The sequence below is a fragment of the Seriola lalandi genome, unplaced genomic scaffold (genome assembly GCF_002814215.2).
Source record: "Seriola lalandi dorsalis isolate HSWRI2012SDOR001 ecotype SW California unplaced genomic scaffold, Sedor1 jcf7180002054672, whole genome shotgun sequence".
Taxonomy (NCBI): Eukaryota; Metazoa; Chordata; class Actinopteri; order Carangiformes; family Carangidae; genus Seriola; species Seriola lalandi.
Genome location: NW_019525225.1, coordinates 2,584,120 through 2,602,517, shown reverse-complemented (window position 1 = coordinate 2,602,517; position 18,398 = coordinate 2,584,120). Strand labels below are relative to the sequence as shown.

Sequence of the window (18,398 nt, the reverse complement as noted above, 5' to 3'; positions counted from 1 at the left end):
TGACCCTGAATAGACTATGTCTACTGCCTGTAGAGTCTATTACATTGTTATTGATAACGTGCGTTGCATTGCCACATTCCTGCATGTTCTTAACAGGAAGTGGGCTGGAAGTTTTAAAGATGAAATGAAGTTTAAAAAATGAATGAAATAAAGAAAAACATTGGCTTGTTAATGCTGGTTTTATATGGATCGTCTTTGTCTCATTCAGGGGGTCATTGGGCCAAAGGCTGACACCTGAAGTGATCGTTGTTTTACCATTGCCTGTCATAAAATCACAGCTGTTAATTTACTTGACCATAAGAAAATAAATTGTGAAAATAAATAGATAAATACATCATTTGTGAATATGGATAAATAAATAAATAAATAAATAAATATAGGCAGAATTCTTCAGCCAAAAACCAGTAAGTTGCCATGCCTTGCAGCATATGTTGTGTACAAACAACACTCAAACATGCTATTTATTCTGCAGACTCTGGTCCTGCTAGGACAGCTCTTGTAGTATTCAGTTGGGCTGCTACCATTTCATTTATAAAAATAATTGATTCGTCGTGGCGTTGTTTTTGAAGAGGAAAACAGACCCATCCCAGCCAGCCGCAGTGGTTGGGGAAAAAGTGACGTGGTCCATAGTAAAGAGGGGGGGGTGCATAATGGGCTTATGTAACTAGCCCTTCAACTGTTACCATCTGCTTGAATGGGCTGTGGCATTTGTAGTGAAATATTTCTTACTCAGTGACTCTGTTTCTTGGTATTTCATATTGTTACCCACGCGATCTTTGATCCTGTCATAAACACATATGTGTGTCAGTTTCTATTGGAAACACTTAGGCTCATTGTGGATATAAACCCTTTATAGACCGGCTACTCACTCACCCTGCCAGAGCTGACCAGGTCTATTTTATCATAAACACATTACTATGAAATAAGGCAACATATAAATATGGCATTACCTACACACATAGATGTAAATATATGCATCTCTTTCACACTTATACACCCACACTCCTTCCTGTGTGTAGTTAGACCCAAAACATATTCACTCACCCACAGATAGAAGCAAATGCAAGAAAGAAAGAAAGAAAGAAACAACTGATATATATATATATATATATATATATATATATATATATATATATATATATATATATAATGATTTAAGAAATAAATATAGGCCCAATAAAAAATATCTTGGGGAAAAATTAGATATTCAAGATGTTATATATTATATATTTGCATACTGTAGCAGGAATATAGAATCAGATAGATTTGATCAGATGGATAACTTCATTGGTTTTATGAATTCATGTGGTACAGGACACTATGAGGTAATTTTGGTCACTTTTTCTGCAGCCTAAGCCCAAAAGCAGAGTGGATATGTGAGCATACAGCTGGATTTAAAGCCATAAAGTTGGTTTTGTTACATAAACAAAACATCTTGTTCAGTTCCTCTGTTCCCCAGATTCTGGAAGTGCTGTGTGGAGTTTACTTATTGTGATGTTGGTGGTGTCTCAAATTAATCACCACCTCTTTTTATTTTACCTTTTTTTTTTCTAACTTCATTCAAGTTTTTGAAGAAAGGTAGGAGCTTGACTATCTCATACATCTCAAATCATTCCCAGGACAAGTCCAGTCAGGTTGATTCCCGGTCTTCCATGGAACAGCTTCAGTCCTTTCTGTTTTACTGCTGTGTTAAGTGATGTTTAGTCATGAATTTTATTTAGGTGAGAGGTTGGCGGCTAAGAGGATGGAATAGGCTGTCTGTAGTCACAAATATATGTCGGGAATGACAAATTCCACAGAATTGAAGCCCTTATACAGAAAATTCCCCATCTTATTCAATCTCCCTCCCTAACCCTAAAAGGGAAAAACAGCTCATTAACAAGTGAGACATGCTCTGAAAAACCTGCCCATTGCGGCGGAATGCAGCCAGAATTAATTTGACGAGACATTAGACAGCAGTGATGTAACTAATAGCAGACTATAGTGATTCTCCTAATAGCATGCACACTCACTCAGTTACTCACATTGCTAAACCGTTTAGCAAGGAGGAGGGTGGAGCTGTGCAGAAGGGCCTGGAATTAAGGAGGGAGTGGGGAGGGCAGAAAGAAGGAGGTGATTGTTGGGGAGAGGGAAAACATATAAAGGGGGAGAGAGAAAGAGAAGGATCAAGTGGAAGGAAAGACGAGGTGAAAGGAGCTCCCTCACATTTTTGATAAAACTCACGAACTTTTGGAAGCAACAGGTAAGCTCATGTCTTTTACTCTTGTAACACATTTTCACCCTTTACACAATAAAGGGCAGTTAAGCTGTGGCAAAAAAAGAAGGAGCACAAGGTACATTAGTATTCTGTGGGGGCTCCTGTTCTGCTCTCCATGCAGTTAAGCACAGACTTATGTAAGAATTTTTTGAATGGACTTCATTGTTACCTCTATATGCTTGTCTAGCACGGAGCATATTTCAGGTATGTTTGTGTGGGATTCTTGTGGAACCCGCACATGTAACTTTTCCTGTAACTTTATCCAGCTGACAGGGCTGTGCTCCGTCTTGGGTGTGTAGGCATTTGGACCTGTTGTGCAATACGGCCTGGAATGCTGAATTAGTGTGAAGATCCTGCAAATCTTAACAAATGTGGATTATTGCTAGCAGCTCTATAAACAAGACTATAAATCACCGTAAAACACGTCACACAATAATACTTTTCCAGTAATTAAGTGTCAACATTTTTTTTTCATTCTCAAGAGTAAAACAGTGCTCTTTTTTTAAATTAAACAATTTATGCCACAGAGTTTGGGAGGTTTTTTAGTTTCAACTGAAACTTGGCTCACATTTAAGACAAACCTATCATCAACAGTCTTCCCCTCTGCAGTGATTTAAGCATCAGGGAACAATTCAATCCACATACTGTATGGAAACCTAAGGGGATACTTTTCATACCTTGGCAAAAAAACCCAACAGATTTCCCAACATACTGAATTTTATTTCCTCTAATCTCCAGACAGCACGATGGCTATCAGCAGCACCCTTCCTTTTCCCCTGGTGATCGTCTGCCTGCTTTTCATCAGAGGTTACTCTTCCCTGCCTACAACATCAGGAGTGACAGGGACCATATCTCCCACAGATGATTATGATCAATTTGATGACCCCACCCCTAATTCACCCAATGAAGTGTCTCCAAATGGAGTGATTTATCAACGATGCAAATACGATCCCTGTATCGAGGGTCAAGTCTCCTGTGCTGTGCTAGCGGCCTCCACCCGCTGCTTGTGTCCAGGTGCCACTTTATATGATGTGATTCCAGATACTCCCAGCTTGAGATCAGTGTCCTGGAACGGGTCGCAGGTTGTAATTAAGTGGTGTGCACCTAACTCATATGTCACAGGTTATGTTGTGACAGTAAAGGGGCAAGAGTGGCAGAAGTTTGGGATGGCGCAAAGGAGCGGTACACTGGGTGACATAGAGCACATTGCAAAGGTTTGTGTGGTTGCAGTGAATGACATCGGAGCCAGCAATGGGTCATGTATGGAGTATCATCCCAGAGACACCAGTCTGCCTCTGACAGCAGGACTTATAGGGGGAGCTCTGGGCTTCCTGTTGCTCCTCTCGTTGGCTGTCTTGCTCTGGAGGCACCAGAGGCAAAGGAAACAGGAGGCCAGCATCTCAATGCATGACACAGCTGGGGCACAGTGAACAGAAAACAGAGCAAGACTGGACGCTCAGCGACTTTTCAGCGTTATTGCAGTTAATGAACTTTGAATCAAATTTAATGTCTATGGCTTTGTCTGCACAAAGAGGCTTTCTGAAAGCGCAGGAGAAAACAGGTTCCATCATCCGACATAAATATATCCTGCTGGTTATGTTCTCTGCGGCAAATAGAGTCTATTTTTGATAACCCCTTGGTGGTGATTTGAAAACCAGCTGCAGAAAAATATTGGATTCATCATCTATGTTTTCTGAAAATCATTCCCATGAGACAAAAGATAAGAATGTTAGAATCTTTTTTCTTTTTGCATTTCAAAAAGTAGCTGCTTGGTGGACAGCCGTAAAACATCAGGTAGCATGTAGCCCCTGCTTGCAACTGCTTTACTGTGTATCTCCAAAACATCAACTTTTTATAAGCTGAGAAAACTGTCTTGTTTTCAACTTTGTGTAAGTTTCATTTTTCCAGTGAGTTTTTAAACAGGATTTTCTCCCTCATGATTCTAGGGAGTTTTTCTTTGAACAGATGACTAAAATGAACGGATCAAAATCAGACAGACCCGCTGATACAAATCAAACACAACTGATAAAACATTGAGACATGTTTCAATAGCATAAAGAACAATGACAGTAACAGGAGATTAATACCAGAGGCAACAGCTGATGGGAACAATAAACATGGACATGGTTGTATTTGTGGTCATGTTAGAATAATTTAATCAGGGTTATGTAGCAGTTATTGACACATCAAAACATATTGTATATAGAAAAATACAGTGGGCTAATATATAAACATATATATTATGGTGTTATGTAGTTTCTTTGAAACTCTCTGTGAGAGTTCCTCATGTTATGTAGTCTATTTAATTAAAGAGTGGATGATATGCTGTGTTATGTGCTGTATTTATGATCATTTGGTATGTTGTCTTTGATCTTGTCAAGAGCTTGACTCTTTATTTTCCTCAAACTCAAGTTTGGAGAAAGAGACTGAAGTCTAAAGTTTACTGTTCAAACTGGAGCTACTGTACATGTTTGTAAAAATGTCTGACTGTTTAACCCAAGTAAAAAATTAGCCATAGTTGCTGCTGCACCCATGTGTCACATTGTGTAGTTATTTCACAGCGTTTTGGATGGGTGTGTTTTTCCATCTGTCGCACTGTCGGAAGTTGTCTCAGCGCACTGAATGAGCACAAGTGTTCAGTGCTGTTTTTCCAGCTGTCACACGATAGACTTTCAGAGGATATGTATTTCATGAGGCTTGTCTCATTCCAGCTGACACTTCCAGTCATCCAGCACTGGGCCTATGAGCAGCTTCAGGCTTTATTTTTCTTCTTTGCCATGATGAGAAAGAGAAGAAAGTCCGATAGTTAAATCCTCCCAATTTATCTCATGTTCAAGCCTCCATCTGCATGTCTTGAAGCCATGTTATAATTCCTTTTTGCTCTGGTTGCTGCCATGGAGTTGTTCCACCGCTTCTGGCATCTTTCTTATTCCAACCTCACTGCACAATTTACACCACACAGACCTGAAGAAAGTCATCTAAAATCTGTAATTTGGAGACACAACTAACTGTTTATTTCTGACACTGAAATGGCCTGAAGATGTTGCTTTTATGACACACATTCAGTCTGAGTGCAGCCACTCTCAAACTGGGAGGGAAATCTTTACAAGAATGGGCCACCATGAGAAGAAATGCAAAAAACGTGTGTAATATCATGTGGTCGCAGCAGCCTGTTTTACACAGATCGAGATGTAATGTACTTGAAGGAAATGCAGAATAGGTTTAACTAGGCAGGACAGAACGACATGTGAAAAATACGAATCTTATTTCAACATTGATGTGGTTTGCCTTTTTTTAATAAACAATTTTAATGAAACTTTTAATGTTTTTGAATGTAGCCTACACATGGAAATCAGCAATATTACACAAGGTTAAAAAGTTCTCAATGAGAAAACTGGTATCCAGTCATTCAGCTAAAATTAGGGAGTTGGGTGTAGCCTTCATAGCATCTGATGCTGCTGTTGAATGTTTCTCAGCTTTTTGATCATAAGAAACAGCCAAGTAATCTGTGACATCAAGCTAAAATAGAAATATTACATGCCTATAAAGAATATTTAGAGGGGACTTGATAAATGGCACCATTTTCGCTTTAAGAGACCCTCATAATCTGCTGGTATGAAAGTAAAAACAGGTCTGTAATGATTTGAATTTTAAGAGCAATTTAAAATACCTATCAATAAAATGTAACTACTGCAGAACAATAAAACCAAAATCCCAAATATATTGCTTTGAAATCTTTTAAGTTGAAAATTGTATTTCTGAATTTATGTCTGAACTCTCAAATGTCAAGAAATTGATTTCAAGTGTTTCTGTTTGAAAAACTTGGTTTTATTTATCTGGTTCACAAATTCAGATGAAAATTCAATTGTGCAGCTGCAGTATCTGAATATCACCAATACGATTAGAGCAACTTGATTTTTAGATCACACAACAACCATTTAAACAATGTGAATGTAGTTTTTGATTATTAAACACTTGAATTAAAACAACAACAACAACAACAACAACAACCTTCAAGACTGCATTACCCTTATCAGGGTAAAATAATTCAATATTTGATTTTCAGTATCAAGTGATTCAGTTTCCAAATTGGGTATTCAATTGTTTATAAAACTCAAATTCTTCCGGCCTTTCTTTTCCTCCATACACCGGTGATGTTATTCTTCTTGGTAAGAATCCCATTACTGATTGAAATTCAGGCTTGTTTTGTGTGGACAAATTTGAGGATTAATTTATTAATCAAATTTCCTAATTAAAAATGTAATCTAATGACTTTAATCACACATAAACTCATACATAAATTAAATAAAAAGCAAAATAACTGATAATTAATGAATATATGGCACAGGAAATACACAGACTAACAGGATTTGCTAATCATGCTGAATTTTTGGGGATATTTTGTGCTTGTAATAAATCTGATGAGTTTGACAGTGGAAAAATTCCACATTCTTGCAAAGATAGATAACACACCTCCCCAGCCGGCAGAGAGCCTCTCCAAACAGCTTTTGACTTAAGGAATTAAGTGAAAGAATTATCTGGAAGACGCACAGATGTGAAGAACTGAAAGTGAAAGAAATTTTACCATTAATTCTTCTTCTCTGGCGAACTGTTTGGCACTTTAAGCACCTTAAGAAAAAGCAGGTAACGATACTGATGAATCTCATATGACGTTGGTAGTGGTCACTGTTTTTGTAACTGCGGCCAAATGTTGCAACAAGGATGTGGATACTTCTCTTTCGGGACAAGTCATGTTGAATCACTGATATCTCATTCTGCCATCCAGTGACTCATGTTCCTTCTCCGGAAGAGCGATCACCTGTAGAACACTGAATCAGCTGAATTCAGGCTGTGTGTATTTGTTACTGTGCCTGTGTGACTAACCAGGACAATAATCAGTATTTGTGTAATAAATGAACCGATGCTTGACGTGTTTTTATGTACATTTATGAAGTTTTGGATTCTCCCTGCAGGTGTTGCATTATGTTATGTGGCAAATTATGGTTAAACAGACAGCGTTGCAAGAACTGACTCACATTATTAGCTCTACTATATATAAAAATGTTACGTAGGCCCTGGAGCAGAAGTGACATGTTCAAGGGACATGATGTAATCCAAGACTTTTAGCTGATGCTTTTTTCCATCAAAGCCATTTTTTACAACAGAGACAAAGGTATTTTGGTACCACTTTACAGTAACACTACCCTTATAAAGGATTTATAAATGGTTTATAATTAGGTTATTAATTTGGTTGTTAACACTTTATAAATCAACACAGTTTTCACACATAGATGCAGGCTCACTATTTTTCACGATCAAGTTAATGTTTACTACTCATTAATCTTACTAATGAGTTACTGCCATTTATAACCATTTATTAAATATGTGATGAAGCAGACAGGTACAAATGCTGGAGGATGTAGAAAACAAAGAAAGATCAGAAACTAATGAGATATGAGGCTTAACAGTGCAGATAAATGTGGGCTCACTATTTGGCAGGTCACTGTCGCTCTTTTTATCTAGTGTAATAACAGCTTATAAATGATTTATAAAATGTCAACAAGCTAATAAATAAACTAGTTATAAACCAATCGTAAATCCTTTATAAGGGTAGTCTTATTGTAAAGTGGTACTGGTATTTTATTTAAGCAGATATCCATGAACTGAAGTGGTATAATACCCTATATCATCATTCATATAAAAAGTACCTTTTACAGGCCTTTAACTGCCTCCAGACTTGGGGAAAGACAGTTACCTTATTGCCATTTGCTGGCGACATTCAATCCAGAGAGAAGAAGCCTGACTGTACTAAAGGGCAGAAAAGGATGTTAAGACAACAGAGGCATAATCAAAATAATTATTATGTCTACAAAACTGGATCATATCAGGCTCAGAGGCAATTAAAAGCCTTTGCTGGCTGGGAAACAGCACTTTGAAATGTGAGGTTTCAAAGCAACATGAGACACAACAGATCTTCAAAGTGGCTCAGTCACCTGCTCTCAGCTGCAAGTGCACCAGTCAATATTGCAAAATGAGAGATGTGAGAAGTATTTGGATACTTTATTTACAGCTGTTCCAATCAATATTTTACATTAACAGTGGATCGAATGACTGTGGGGAATGAAAGCTGTTGTGCATCCTGACAAATTCAAAGCTTGACCTGACCGCAGTTTCCCACAGCTCTGTGGGACATTTGAGCTTCTTTCAGCTCTCACAGTTTTGGCTTTCATGCCTTCAACTTTACTGTTTTGGTTCATTCTCATCAATGCTGTTTCTAGACACTGTAAAACACTGTACATAGCTTTTAGTAAAGGTAACGATACTACAGTGTCTAAACAAAAAAAACATTTTTTATTGAGTGGAGTCTAGTATGCACAAACCATTAGTGAATATAAAAGTATATGACTTATTGGTGAATATAAAAATGCAATATATAGATAAGTAGTGTATGTAGAAATTGACATGGTAGAAAAGAGGAGAAAGACAAATATTTTTATTACAGGTAAAAGTCCTGTTTTTTTTAGATAAATATATGCAAATATTCTCTGTAAAATGTGGCTAAAGTGTCAGAAGTGAAATGAATCATTATGCAAAGTCGCCCCTGTAAGTGTTATTATTGTATGTTATTTCTCATGCAGTAACATGTAAGAAGCATTTTAATGTTGTAGTTGGTTGACATTGAGGTAATCATAACGTATTCATATTACTCATATTGTATTTTTGAAGATAATTGTAGGTCTGGTATGTAAAATATGAATATGCTAAGTTAACAGCTGTAAATAGATACAAAATAAAAAGCATAATATTCTAATCAGTAAAGCAGAAGTTGCATAAAATAAAAATAATCGAGTAAATTACATCAGAATTACCTCAGAATTCTACTTGACTGTAAATAAAAAATATACAATAATGATAATGATGATGATGAAAACAACATTAATAATAATAATAATAATGACCATGAGAACATACGTTTAACAAAAAGAAAGAATTGGCAAAGATGAAGAGCTGCTGAGGTTGAGACTAAACTTCAGTATGATGAATAAACTGTATACAGTAAAAAGAGGTTTGACCTCATTTTTAGCAGCTTTTGCAAGTTTGAATTATTGTGTTTACATTATTTAGGCAACCCTCCGTATTGTATATAACATTACATTATATAAGGAGTGAATATTTCATGTCTAAATAAACCCAGCCTCCTTTTTCAGGGCAAAAGCTTGTAGCCGAGGCTCTAAGAGGCTTTACTGCAATGAAAGTAATCATAGGTTGTAATATTATGTTCATCTCATAACATTATACTTGTACCTATTCAAAACCTTCATTCATTTTCAGGCAATTAATTATTCATGAAAAATTAATTTGCATTTGGCACCAGGACAATAAATGTTTTTCTTTTTTATCATTAGTATTCCACCAGCAGGGGCACTAATGGCTGCTTTCTCTGCCCACTGGGGTCAGCTTTTACAGGGCATAAAATGTTCAAAGTAGGTCAGGCATCCATCAGTGTCCATTATTGGAACTAAACCATCCTCTATTCTCAGCCAAGAACTATGAACACGTACTGGTTTAATTCATATGTAGAAAGGCTTCCTTTTATTTAGCCCTCTCAGCGTTTTGTCGACAGCACAATGAATTAAAAAGAAAGGCAAGTGAAAAGGTGCCAATCAAAGAATAAATACAAAATGAGCTAGGTGTCATTCAGCATTAAAAACAAGGGGACTCTGGACCGTGTTGTGGCCTTCATCAGAGGAAACTGCGGGTCTAAGTGGGTGGTGGTAGAAACTGATCTCCCCTCCACCCCCCACAGGCATCTAATCCTGTTTACTCCTGTTATGTCTTAGACTGTGTCTGCCTTGGCTCAAACCACAACTCTGAAAATAAAAAGATTAACTTCTGTCTCTGAGTGTAACTCCAATGTTACTGGAAGGATGATCAGGGTTTATGTAAATGCAGCAAGGCGTATGTTAGATTACATTTCCTCTTTTGGCATCGTTGATGATGAAAAAACAAGAGCACGATATGTTTCATCATCCAGACATCTTTCAAAATGTGCTCAGTGCGAGTCAGAGCTACCATTCTTTATTTTCACAGGGACCACTAGAGGTCATTATTGCAAAGAGCACTGGAGATATCAAAGCCTCCTCTGGTATGCTCTCAGTGATTGATTAGTTGCTCTAAATGGGATGAAAATGAGTTTGCAGAAGTGATCTGTTCTCCATCACAGCAGAGAGGATGAGTTTGTGTTTGAAGAGGCTGCTAAATGTTTGCTTCCTGTCACTGCTTCTTACCCCCCCAAAAAATATCATTCACTACGACAAGCAGGTGAGTGCTCTCCCCTCAGTTCCCCAGGATAGCTCAGCAGGAGCATTTCATAAAGGATATGAGGAAGAAATTCCCCTTTTCCCCCCTATTTCCTTGTATGAAGAGCTAGGGTAACCATGGCAACCTGGCTTTATACAGGACAGAGCTGAGGAGCTTGAAACTGAGCTCAGCTTGGAGAGTTATCAATCACTTTGGCATCAGCCCTGTCATGAGCACGAGTACCTTCACCTCTTTAGTGTCCGGTGGATGGACGTGGAGACATCAAAAACTCAAGTTCATGGTGTTTGCAGACGCCACAAGTCTTCAAAACCAGTTTGCCAGATTATAACGCATCATCTTTCAGTCACATGAGAAGAGTCCACTCCGATTATAAAGGGCCAACTTTGAAATCAAAGGAGAATATGATTTCTCAGTTTTTAGATTTTCATGCCTCAGTTTGCTTCGCTATAGAAAGACAGGACTGTTATTCTTTGTGCAGTAACTGAAATTTTTATTGGACACACTGAAGATCTCTGTGATTTAGAGGCACACACTGAATAAGAACATGATGAATATTTTTGATATTTGTAACAACAACAAATGTGAACAAATTAATAACACGAATAAAGAGCGAAAACAAACCTGTAAAAAAAAAAAAAAAAAAAAAAAGAGCAGTGTTTCAAATGCAGATGTAATTCAAGTTCCCAACATGAGAGGAAAGGTTCATCATTCGGATGCAGAATATTATAGCACATGCTGAAAGACGATTCATGATAACCGTGTGATTTGCAGCCTTTTTATTTAAGGATATGTCCTGTAATTTCATCAGAATTCGTAATAATTTGTTCATATTTCAAATCTGACGAGTTTGAATATGACACAACATACATCAACATCTATATCATATAAATTACTGCAACAATCCAAGCTCATTTATCATTTTTTCCCTTCATTTTATTTTTGTACATAATATCATCTTGTCAAACTAGCCGGCTGCATGTAAAAGAAAAATGTTGGCACGTTTTCAGAATCGACATGTGTTAGCTTTGTTTATATGCTTTAAATGTTTGGCCGCTCCTCTGCTGTCCTTGAGTTTGTAAAAAGGCTTCAGCTCCAGTTCAGGTGCTGTCTGCTAAATCTTTAAGAGCAGAGGAAATCTGGAGGGACATTCAGCTGGAGCTGGAGCTGTATTTAACCATGTGAGGTTAAGTAGTTTTCTCCCAGAGCAGCTGCACTGTTCCAGTTTGCCCGCTCTTCTCAGCTGATCCGGAGGAAGTGGCTCTTAATTCACTTTATAAAATAACATGTTGTTCGTTGTCGCCTCAAAAGGAGAAACTCACAGTTTAAAGCTGACAGTGTACGAACTGCACAGCTCTACCCGTGCGCCCCCCAATTTATATTCTTTGCCTGCGTTTTCCTTTTCATTGTCAAGGGGGCACTGGAGCATATCCCAGAATGCATTGGGTTGAAGGTAGGGAGACACCTTGGACAGGCTGTCAGTCTGTCATGAAATCTCCGCTCCAGGAAACGTGCATGAGAAGCTGGAAGTGAACTCAGAAAAGTCCAAAAAAACGAAGAGCAGTGCCTCTTCACCAGCATCACGACAACAATGCGGCAACTTTCAAATACAAGATGCAGGGAGGTAGTTTTGTGCACATTAGTTAAGGTTAAAATGGTGAGCTTTACATTCTATAATGTGTTAGGAGCTTCAATCCACACATGCAAGCTTACACATAGAATATCTGCAGATGAGATACTGAGGCATAAACTCAAATCTAGGACTAATACATGGCCAGATGTTGAACAAAACAAATCCAAAACTCCCCTCCCACCTCTGCTATTATTAAAAAAAAAAAAAAAAAAAAAAAAAGCACAGACTACAGCCAGGGCAGGAACAAGCACTGGAACAAGAGATGAATTAGGGACAGATAATTCAGGACACAGTCACGGGGGATAGAGAGCTCGAGAGGAGAGCAAGGACTTGACCTTTTCTGAATATTCATGATGAGAGAGAAAAGAGAGATGTAAACTTTATCTGAGAGCTAAAACCTTTGTGGAGTCTGATAATGAGAGGCATTTTGTGATTGCAAAAATAAATATATCTTGCAGGAGTAACATCAGGATATCTTGGCAGGCTGCCAGACAGAAGGATCAATAGCCATTAACACCATCATCTATGCAGTCAGAGGACAGCAGGGATCTGTGGCTCTGCAGAGTATTTTATCATGACGAGAGGCGAATCGGAGCTTTAGTTACAGTAAGAGCATCCCTCTCCTCGCTGCTGAGAGCGATGCTTTCTGACTGACAATGTCATCAGTGTGCTGTGTATGTAAACACATCCAGCAGCCTGGAGAATCTAGGTCATTTTCTGGCTGGGATAAGATGAGAGAGGAGGAGCTGTCTGGAGACACACCGAGCCACAAATGTGTGCTGTGTTCATGTGTCAAGAGTCAGGCTGTAATCCACACGCACCTCTTTTATCTGCTTCATGAATCAAGTGAACATGCCTCTAGTGGTGATGAAATCCACTGAGAAACACAGGTAGTGAAGCGGAGGGTAGGGGGAGGGGGTGGGGGAGTGGTGAACGCTTGTAATTTCTTGCTCCAGTTCTCTTTGCTTTAGCACTGAGGACACATTGTTCATTAAAAACCCAAGCCTTCAGTCTTCAGCATACACAAAGCTCTGTATCATGTAATATTGACACTGGCTTGCATAAATACCAGGAAGCAATGCAGCCATGTGGCAGGAATTACACACTGGATCTGGAACATCATGTGCTGCATATCTACAGACACTGTAGATATGCTGAAGGTGATTTTTTCTTTTTCTTTCAAATCTGTCCTGCACTGTCCAAAAAGATTTCTCTTGATGGCCATTAAAATGTCAGTGCATGTAACTCTCAAATCCATTTAAAAATCAATTAATGCTTTAAAATATGTCTGAGAACAGCAGAGTGCTTTTGTAAAACTCAGGCTGCTCTCTGTCTGGTTTGACTGCTGGAACTACCAAAGGAAAAGAGTGTGGCAACATAGATAAAATCCTCCAACATGGTATAAGTAATTTTATATTGATATGGATAAATAAGGGGATATAGTAATTCTTTTAGAAAACCAGTTGAGAAACAGTGAATTAAACATGAGTAATCAAGGTGCTTCTCATTTTTGCAAAAATCATACAAGACTAAGAGTCTACAGCTATACTGGCAAGTAGGTGTAATGTTTACTACGTTCCTCATCTTAGTTTTGTCAATTAGCCAACATTTGCTATTTAGATCCAAAGACAAAATACAGCTGAGACTGATGGGAATGTCATTAGTTTTGCAGGTATTTGGTCATAAACTAAAGTATCGGATATAAAAAAAACAAACGTTCGGACTAGGTGACGGCACTAGGGAATAAAAGATTTTACAATTCATCCTCTGGGGACCATGAATGTCACAAAATTTCACGACAAACCATCCAATGGTTGAGAGAACTAAAAAAGGCAACCTCATGGTGGCGCTGGAAGAAAAAAAAAACAAAAAAAAAAAACGGTATCACCAAATTCGCATAGATCATCCTCTGGGGACCATGAATGTCTGAAGAAAATATCATGTCAATCCATCCAACAGTGTTTAAGATATTTCAGTCTGAACTAAAAAAAAAAAAATATCCAACTGACTGATCAACAGACCAACATTAGCATCCCCAGTGCCATGAGACTGGCGTGGCCAAAAATCCAATATTGCCTTAAAGCCCTGCATGGATTTGGAAATCTGCCTGCAACAGGCCTAATACATCCAGAGATATTATTAAAGAGATAAATGCATCAGTATGAAACAGTATGGCAAAATCTCAAATGGCTGGCAAATTTACATCATCTCACAGTATATCATCGCCCACTCCTAGGGAGGCCTTTTACTAAGCAAAGCCTCAAACGGAAAACATTTTCTTACAACAAATTGTATTTTAAAAACAGAGTGTATGTCACAACATATGTAAAAACCTTGATTTGCCAAAAATTCTGAGTTTTAAATTGTTGCAGTTACGCTTATATAAGATGGTTTAGAATATCAGCCATCAGAGATGTTTGGGCGACTACTCAGTATTGACAACAGGCAACATATTTTCAGTCCCTTACTTGCCTAACTGATCCTGTTTTGCCTTCTCATCAGGGTCCCTGTTATGGTTGTGGGTTTGATTTATATCCAGCACCACTCCCGTCCTCTCTTTAGACTCTCCTGCCTCCAAATCCAGGTAATACAGAGGGTAGATGGTTAGCAGTGGATGATTTATTTTCAGTGAAGGATGGCACTAAATTCCTCTCCCGTCTTCTGTTATGAATGCATTCACCAGCAGCTGAGCCCGTTACAGTTTTGCTCTTCTGTTCATTCAGTGACTTTCCATTATAGGATTACAACCTGCCTATTTTTAAATTTGGAAGAATGATTCAAACTGCTCCATCACCAAAAGGATTTAACAATAACCTGCCGCGCAAAATAGAGCTTTTGAAATGTCACAAAAAAGGTATTAACATAGCACCTCTCAGAACAATGTGACAATGCTTCAAAATAACTAAAAACAACAAGACTCATTGGTAAAAGAACAGAACAACCGTATATGACATGTTATGAAGATTTTGGAAAGAAAATGTAACACAAAGAGCTTTAAAAGCTAAAAGTGAATCATTAAAAAAAAGGCACAAAAACAAAACATCCAGGTCATGAATTTCAGACATGTAAAATAACCAAATATAATGACAGTCCTACAGTTGAAATCCTGTTGCCATGAACAACGCAGAGACAGGCATTAAAATTTGAAACCAGGAGCACCACTGCAGCATTTCATTAATAGAATATAATGAGAATATAATGAGGATTTAAAGCTCCAGACTAAACTCACCTGATGATTACACAAACCTTTTGTTCCTGGTAACAACATGAGGCAGACGTCACGAACACCATATGCTGCTATTAAGGCTTTAATCGTCCAGGAGCAGGTGGGCAGACTGTGGGCGACATTGCCGTCTGTCTTGATGCCAGGAGGAGAGGCGACAGTGGCGGAAGTGCCAGTTTCCAGTTCACACTGGTCAGCGGTGTGATGTGTATGTTGGTGGAGGGCAGTTTGATGATGTTAACAATTCTCTTTAGCTGACATGAGCACATGTCAGGAACAAGCCTCTCACCAGTGACAAGGCTGATATTTAACTCAAGGTAGAGATTGGAAAAGCACTGAATGTCCCTGCTAGTCTTGATTGTACTGTAGCAAACCAGACTAAGAATTTGAATGTTTAATCTAAATGTCTATGTCCAACCATGCAGTGTAATCTGCAACTATCAGGTAAGCAAACTGACCATTCCCTGCAAACAACACCTCTGCAGATCATTCATTGCAGTGAAGTTTACTAAACAAAGACAGAGGAAGCCATCTTCTCCCCCACAGCTGATTAATGACCACGCATATTGTAGCAGAGTCAGGAGGCCTCACTGAAATCATCAACAAAACTGTACGTATGAGATCAAATCCAAGGCAAACCAGTCTACTAATTATCCACCAAAAACATATCACGACAAAAACTGATTCTATTCTATTCTATTCTGTGGAAAGAGCTCTGTGAAATCTCCATATGGATGCATATCATTTAAGTCAATCAATTCCACTTTTGGGGGTTTTGAGGACCATCCTGAATCTGCTGTAGTCAGTAATGACAACAACATTTAATTACTTTCAAAATCATGTTTATTAAATTTAGAAAACACCATTTTGTTAACAGTTCCATAGCAATAGCAGGTAATAACTGAAACTGTAAGAGAGACAGACGTCGATGGGGCCGGGGCCAACCCCTGAGTTAAAAACCAGCTGTGTTTTAGAGCTCGACTGTCCCTACGCTTCTGCTCTCTCCGGGTCACCTGCATCTAACCTGGCATAGACTAGAAGAGACTGTCAAGTGTGGTAGTCAGCATCTCAATGTAGAACGCCTAAAGAAACAAGACATAAGAAAAACTTTGTAGACATCAGGTAGAAAAGTTGATTTGCAAAGTCACTTTTCAAGTCAAGGTATTTCCTGCCAAAATATACCGAGTATGCAACATTAACATGTAATTAGGTTGCCAATCCGTATCGGTATGTAGGTTTAACCACTTGGGGAGGGGTTTCTGCACAGCTTGAGGGGAAGTGGAGGTGGAGGGGATACTTGGGGATGCAGTACAGATGTAGTCCAAAGAGGAAGTGCAAACAATGTCTATAAGGTGTGTTTGTTGAGGGGGTTGGGGGTGACAAGGGGTGATGGGGGTATGAGCAAAGTGCCCCCCCTCCCCCTTTACTCATCAAGGTGCTGAGAGGGGCGACTCTCTGGAGGGCGAGCTTGAAATATCCTCAGGGGGGAAAACTGTGAGTGTGCAGGCTCGGATCCCGCCCAGCGACTCAGGTAAGTCAAACACTTTGTGCCATTCGTCTTTCTCAGGGTCATACTTCTGTACTATTTCCACCATGCAGCGATTGTTCCACGAGTAGCCCCCCACCACATAGATCTTGTTCTCAAACACGGCCACGCCCACGTCGCTCTGGCCTCGCAACATTGCAGCGATAGGTGTCCACAAGTCGAGGGCGGGGGAGTAGTATTCGCAGCTCAGCACGTCGTCGTAGTCGCTGGTGCCCCGGAAATGATTGCCCCCGATCACGTAAAGACGGTCCCCCACCGTGCACATGCAGTGCAGGCCGCGTACTGTCGTCATGGGTGCTTTCTGAGTCCATTTGTCCGCATCTGGGTCAAAGCACATCAGTTCCTTCTGAAAAGTGTCATGAGTGATTCCCCCTGCAGCGAGAAAAAAAAAAAAAGAAAAAGCACAAATTAGCCTCCACACTGATCATTTGGGGGAGGAAAAGAGTTTTATAGACTTGTCAATCAGACCAATCAGTGACTCATTGACCCATGTCAACCTACATTGTCATTTATGTGGGCCATGTGGAGCACCAGCCATAACACTGGAAATGGTCACATTTGCCTCAGTAGCATTATGAAGACCAAGAATCAGGATTAAGGTTGTATATTTTTAAATCTTGCCTTCTCACAATCGCTATTTCTCAAACTCAACAACCAATATACAGGGTAAACCCTAATTTTACAAACTAGAGTGATATCAATATTCATTTAGCCTCTTTTCTACAGCATGAAATAATGCTGATGATGAGCACTCAGTACAAAGGGGAAGACCATTACAAAGCGTTCATGCACATACGCACAGTCTGTAGACGCTGGGACACAAAAAGCTGAGGGAAAGTGGGGAGGAGAAAAAAAAACAAAAAAAAAACAGGACATGTCTACAGGGAAGGCTTAAAATAAAGAGGAACACAATCCCAGCATGCATTTGGGTGGAAGCCAGCCCCCCCCCCCCGGGCAGACTGACTAGGAGCAAATGCAGCGAAGATTTGCAGAGCATGCCGAATACAGGCAGTATCCCTCTTTTGCTGCTGCCCACTGATCGTGTGCTTGGTTTATTGTTGCAGCCTAAGCTGTCTATTCAGCCGCCATGACTCAGATCTGTGATGCTGCGCCTCCTCTGATCAAATCCAATGATAGTCTGACTATCCATTTTCTTTATCCAAGTAGTCCACGGGACAAGTCTGCTATTAAAATCCTGACAAGAGAACAGTGCTGGAGTTAGCGCAGGGCCCTCCTAATTCCTCTCAAGAGGCCCTGCTGCTATTCTGATTCAGTTTAAGGGCTTTGGCCTTTCCCTGATACGACGATGTCTGATCAGTATCCCACTGTCCTAATGTCTAATCAGTGCCATTAGTGAGACATTTAGAGTGGACAAGGCTTTGCCAAATTGAGCCTAAAAGCTTTTGCCCTTCTTCAGACA

General features: G+C 39.2%; 2 protein-coding genes across 3 annotated transcripts in view; one reads left to right on the top strand and one right to left on the bottom strand.

Moving 5' to 3' along the window:
* The first annotated feature begins 2,104 nt into the window (after positions 1–2,104).
* On the top strand, positions 2,105–4,786 carry LOC111666132 (LRRN4 C-terminal-like protein). Its single transcript, XM_023421360.2, has 2 exons — positions 2,105–2,242; positions 2,996–4,786. Exon 2 carries the CDS (start codon positions 3,004–3,006, stop codon positions 3,685–3,687), a length of 684 nt encoding a protein of 227 aa, XP_023277128.1. The 5' UTR covers positions 2,105–2,242; positions 2,996–3,003; the 3' UTR covers positions 3,688–4,786.
* Positions 4,787–11,863: 7,077 nt separating this feature from the next.
* Positions 11,864–18,398, bottom strand: part of klhl13 (kelch-like family member 13) — a 41,926-nt gene continuing 35,391 nt past the window's right edge. For both annotated transcript variants that reach the window (XM_023421538.2, XM_023421537.2), the window contains one exon: positions 11,864–17,350. In XM_023421538.2, coding sequence (XP_023277306.1) covers positions 16,863–17,350 — 488 coding nt within the window. In that variant the 3' untranslated portion in view covers positions 11,864–16,862. The remainder of the gene's footprint in view (positions 17,351–18,398) is intronic.

What these genes read in the sequence shown, in the direction of transcription:
- LOC111666132 (XM_023421360.2), top strand. Translation starts at nt 3,004, where the DNA reads ATGGCTATCAGCAGCACCCTTCCTTTTCCCCTGGTGATCGTCTGCCTG.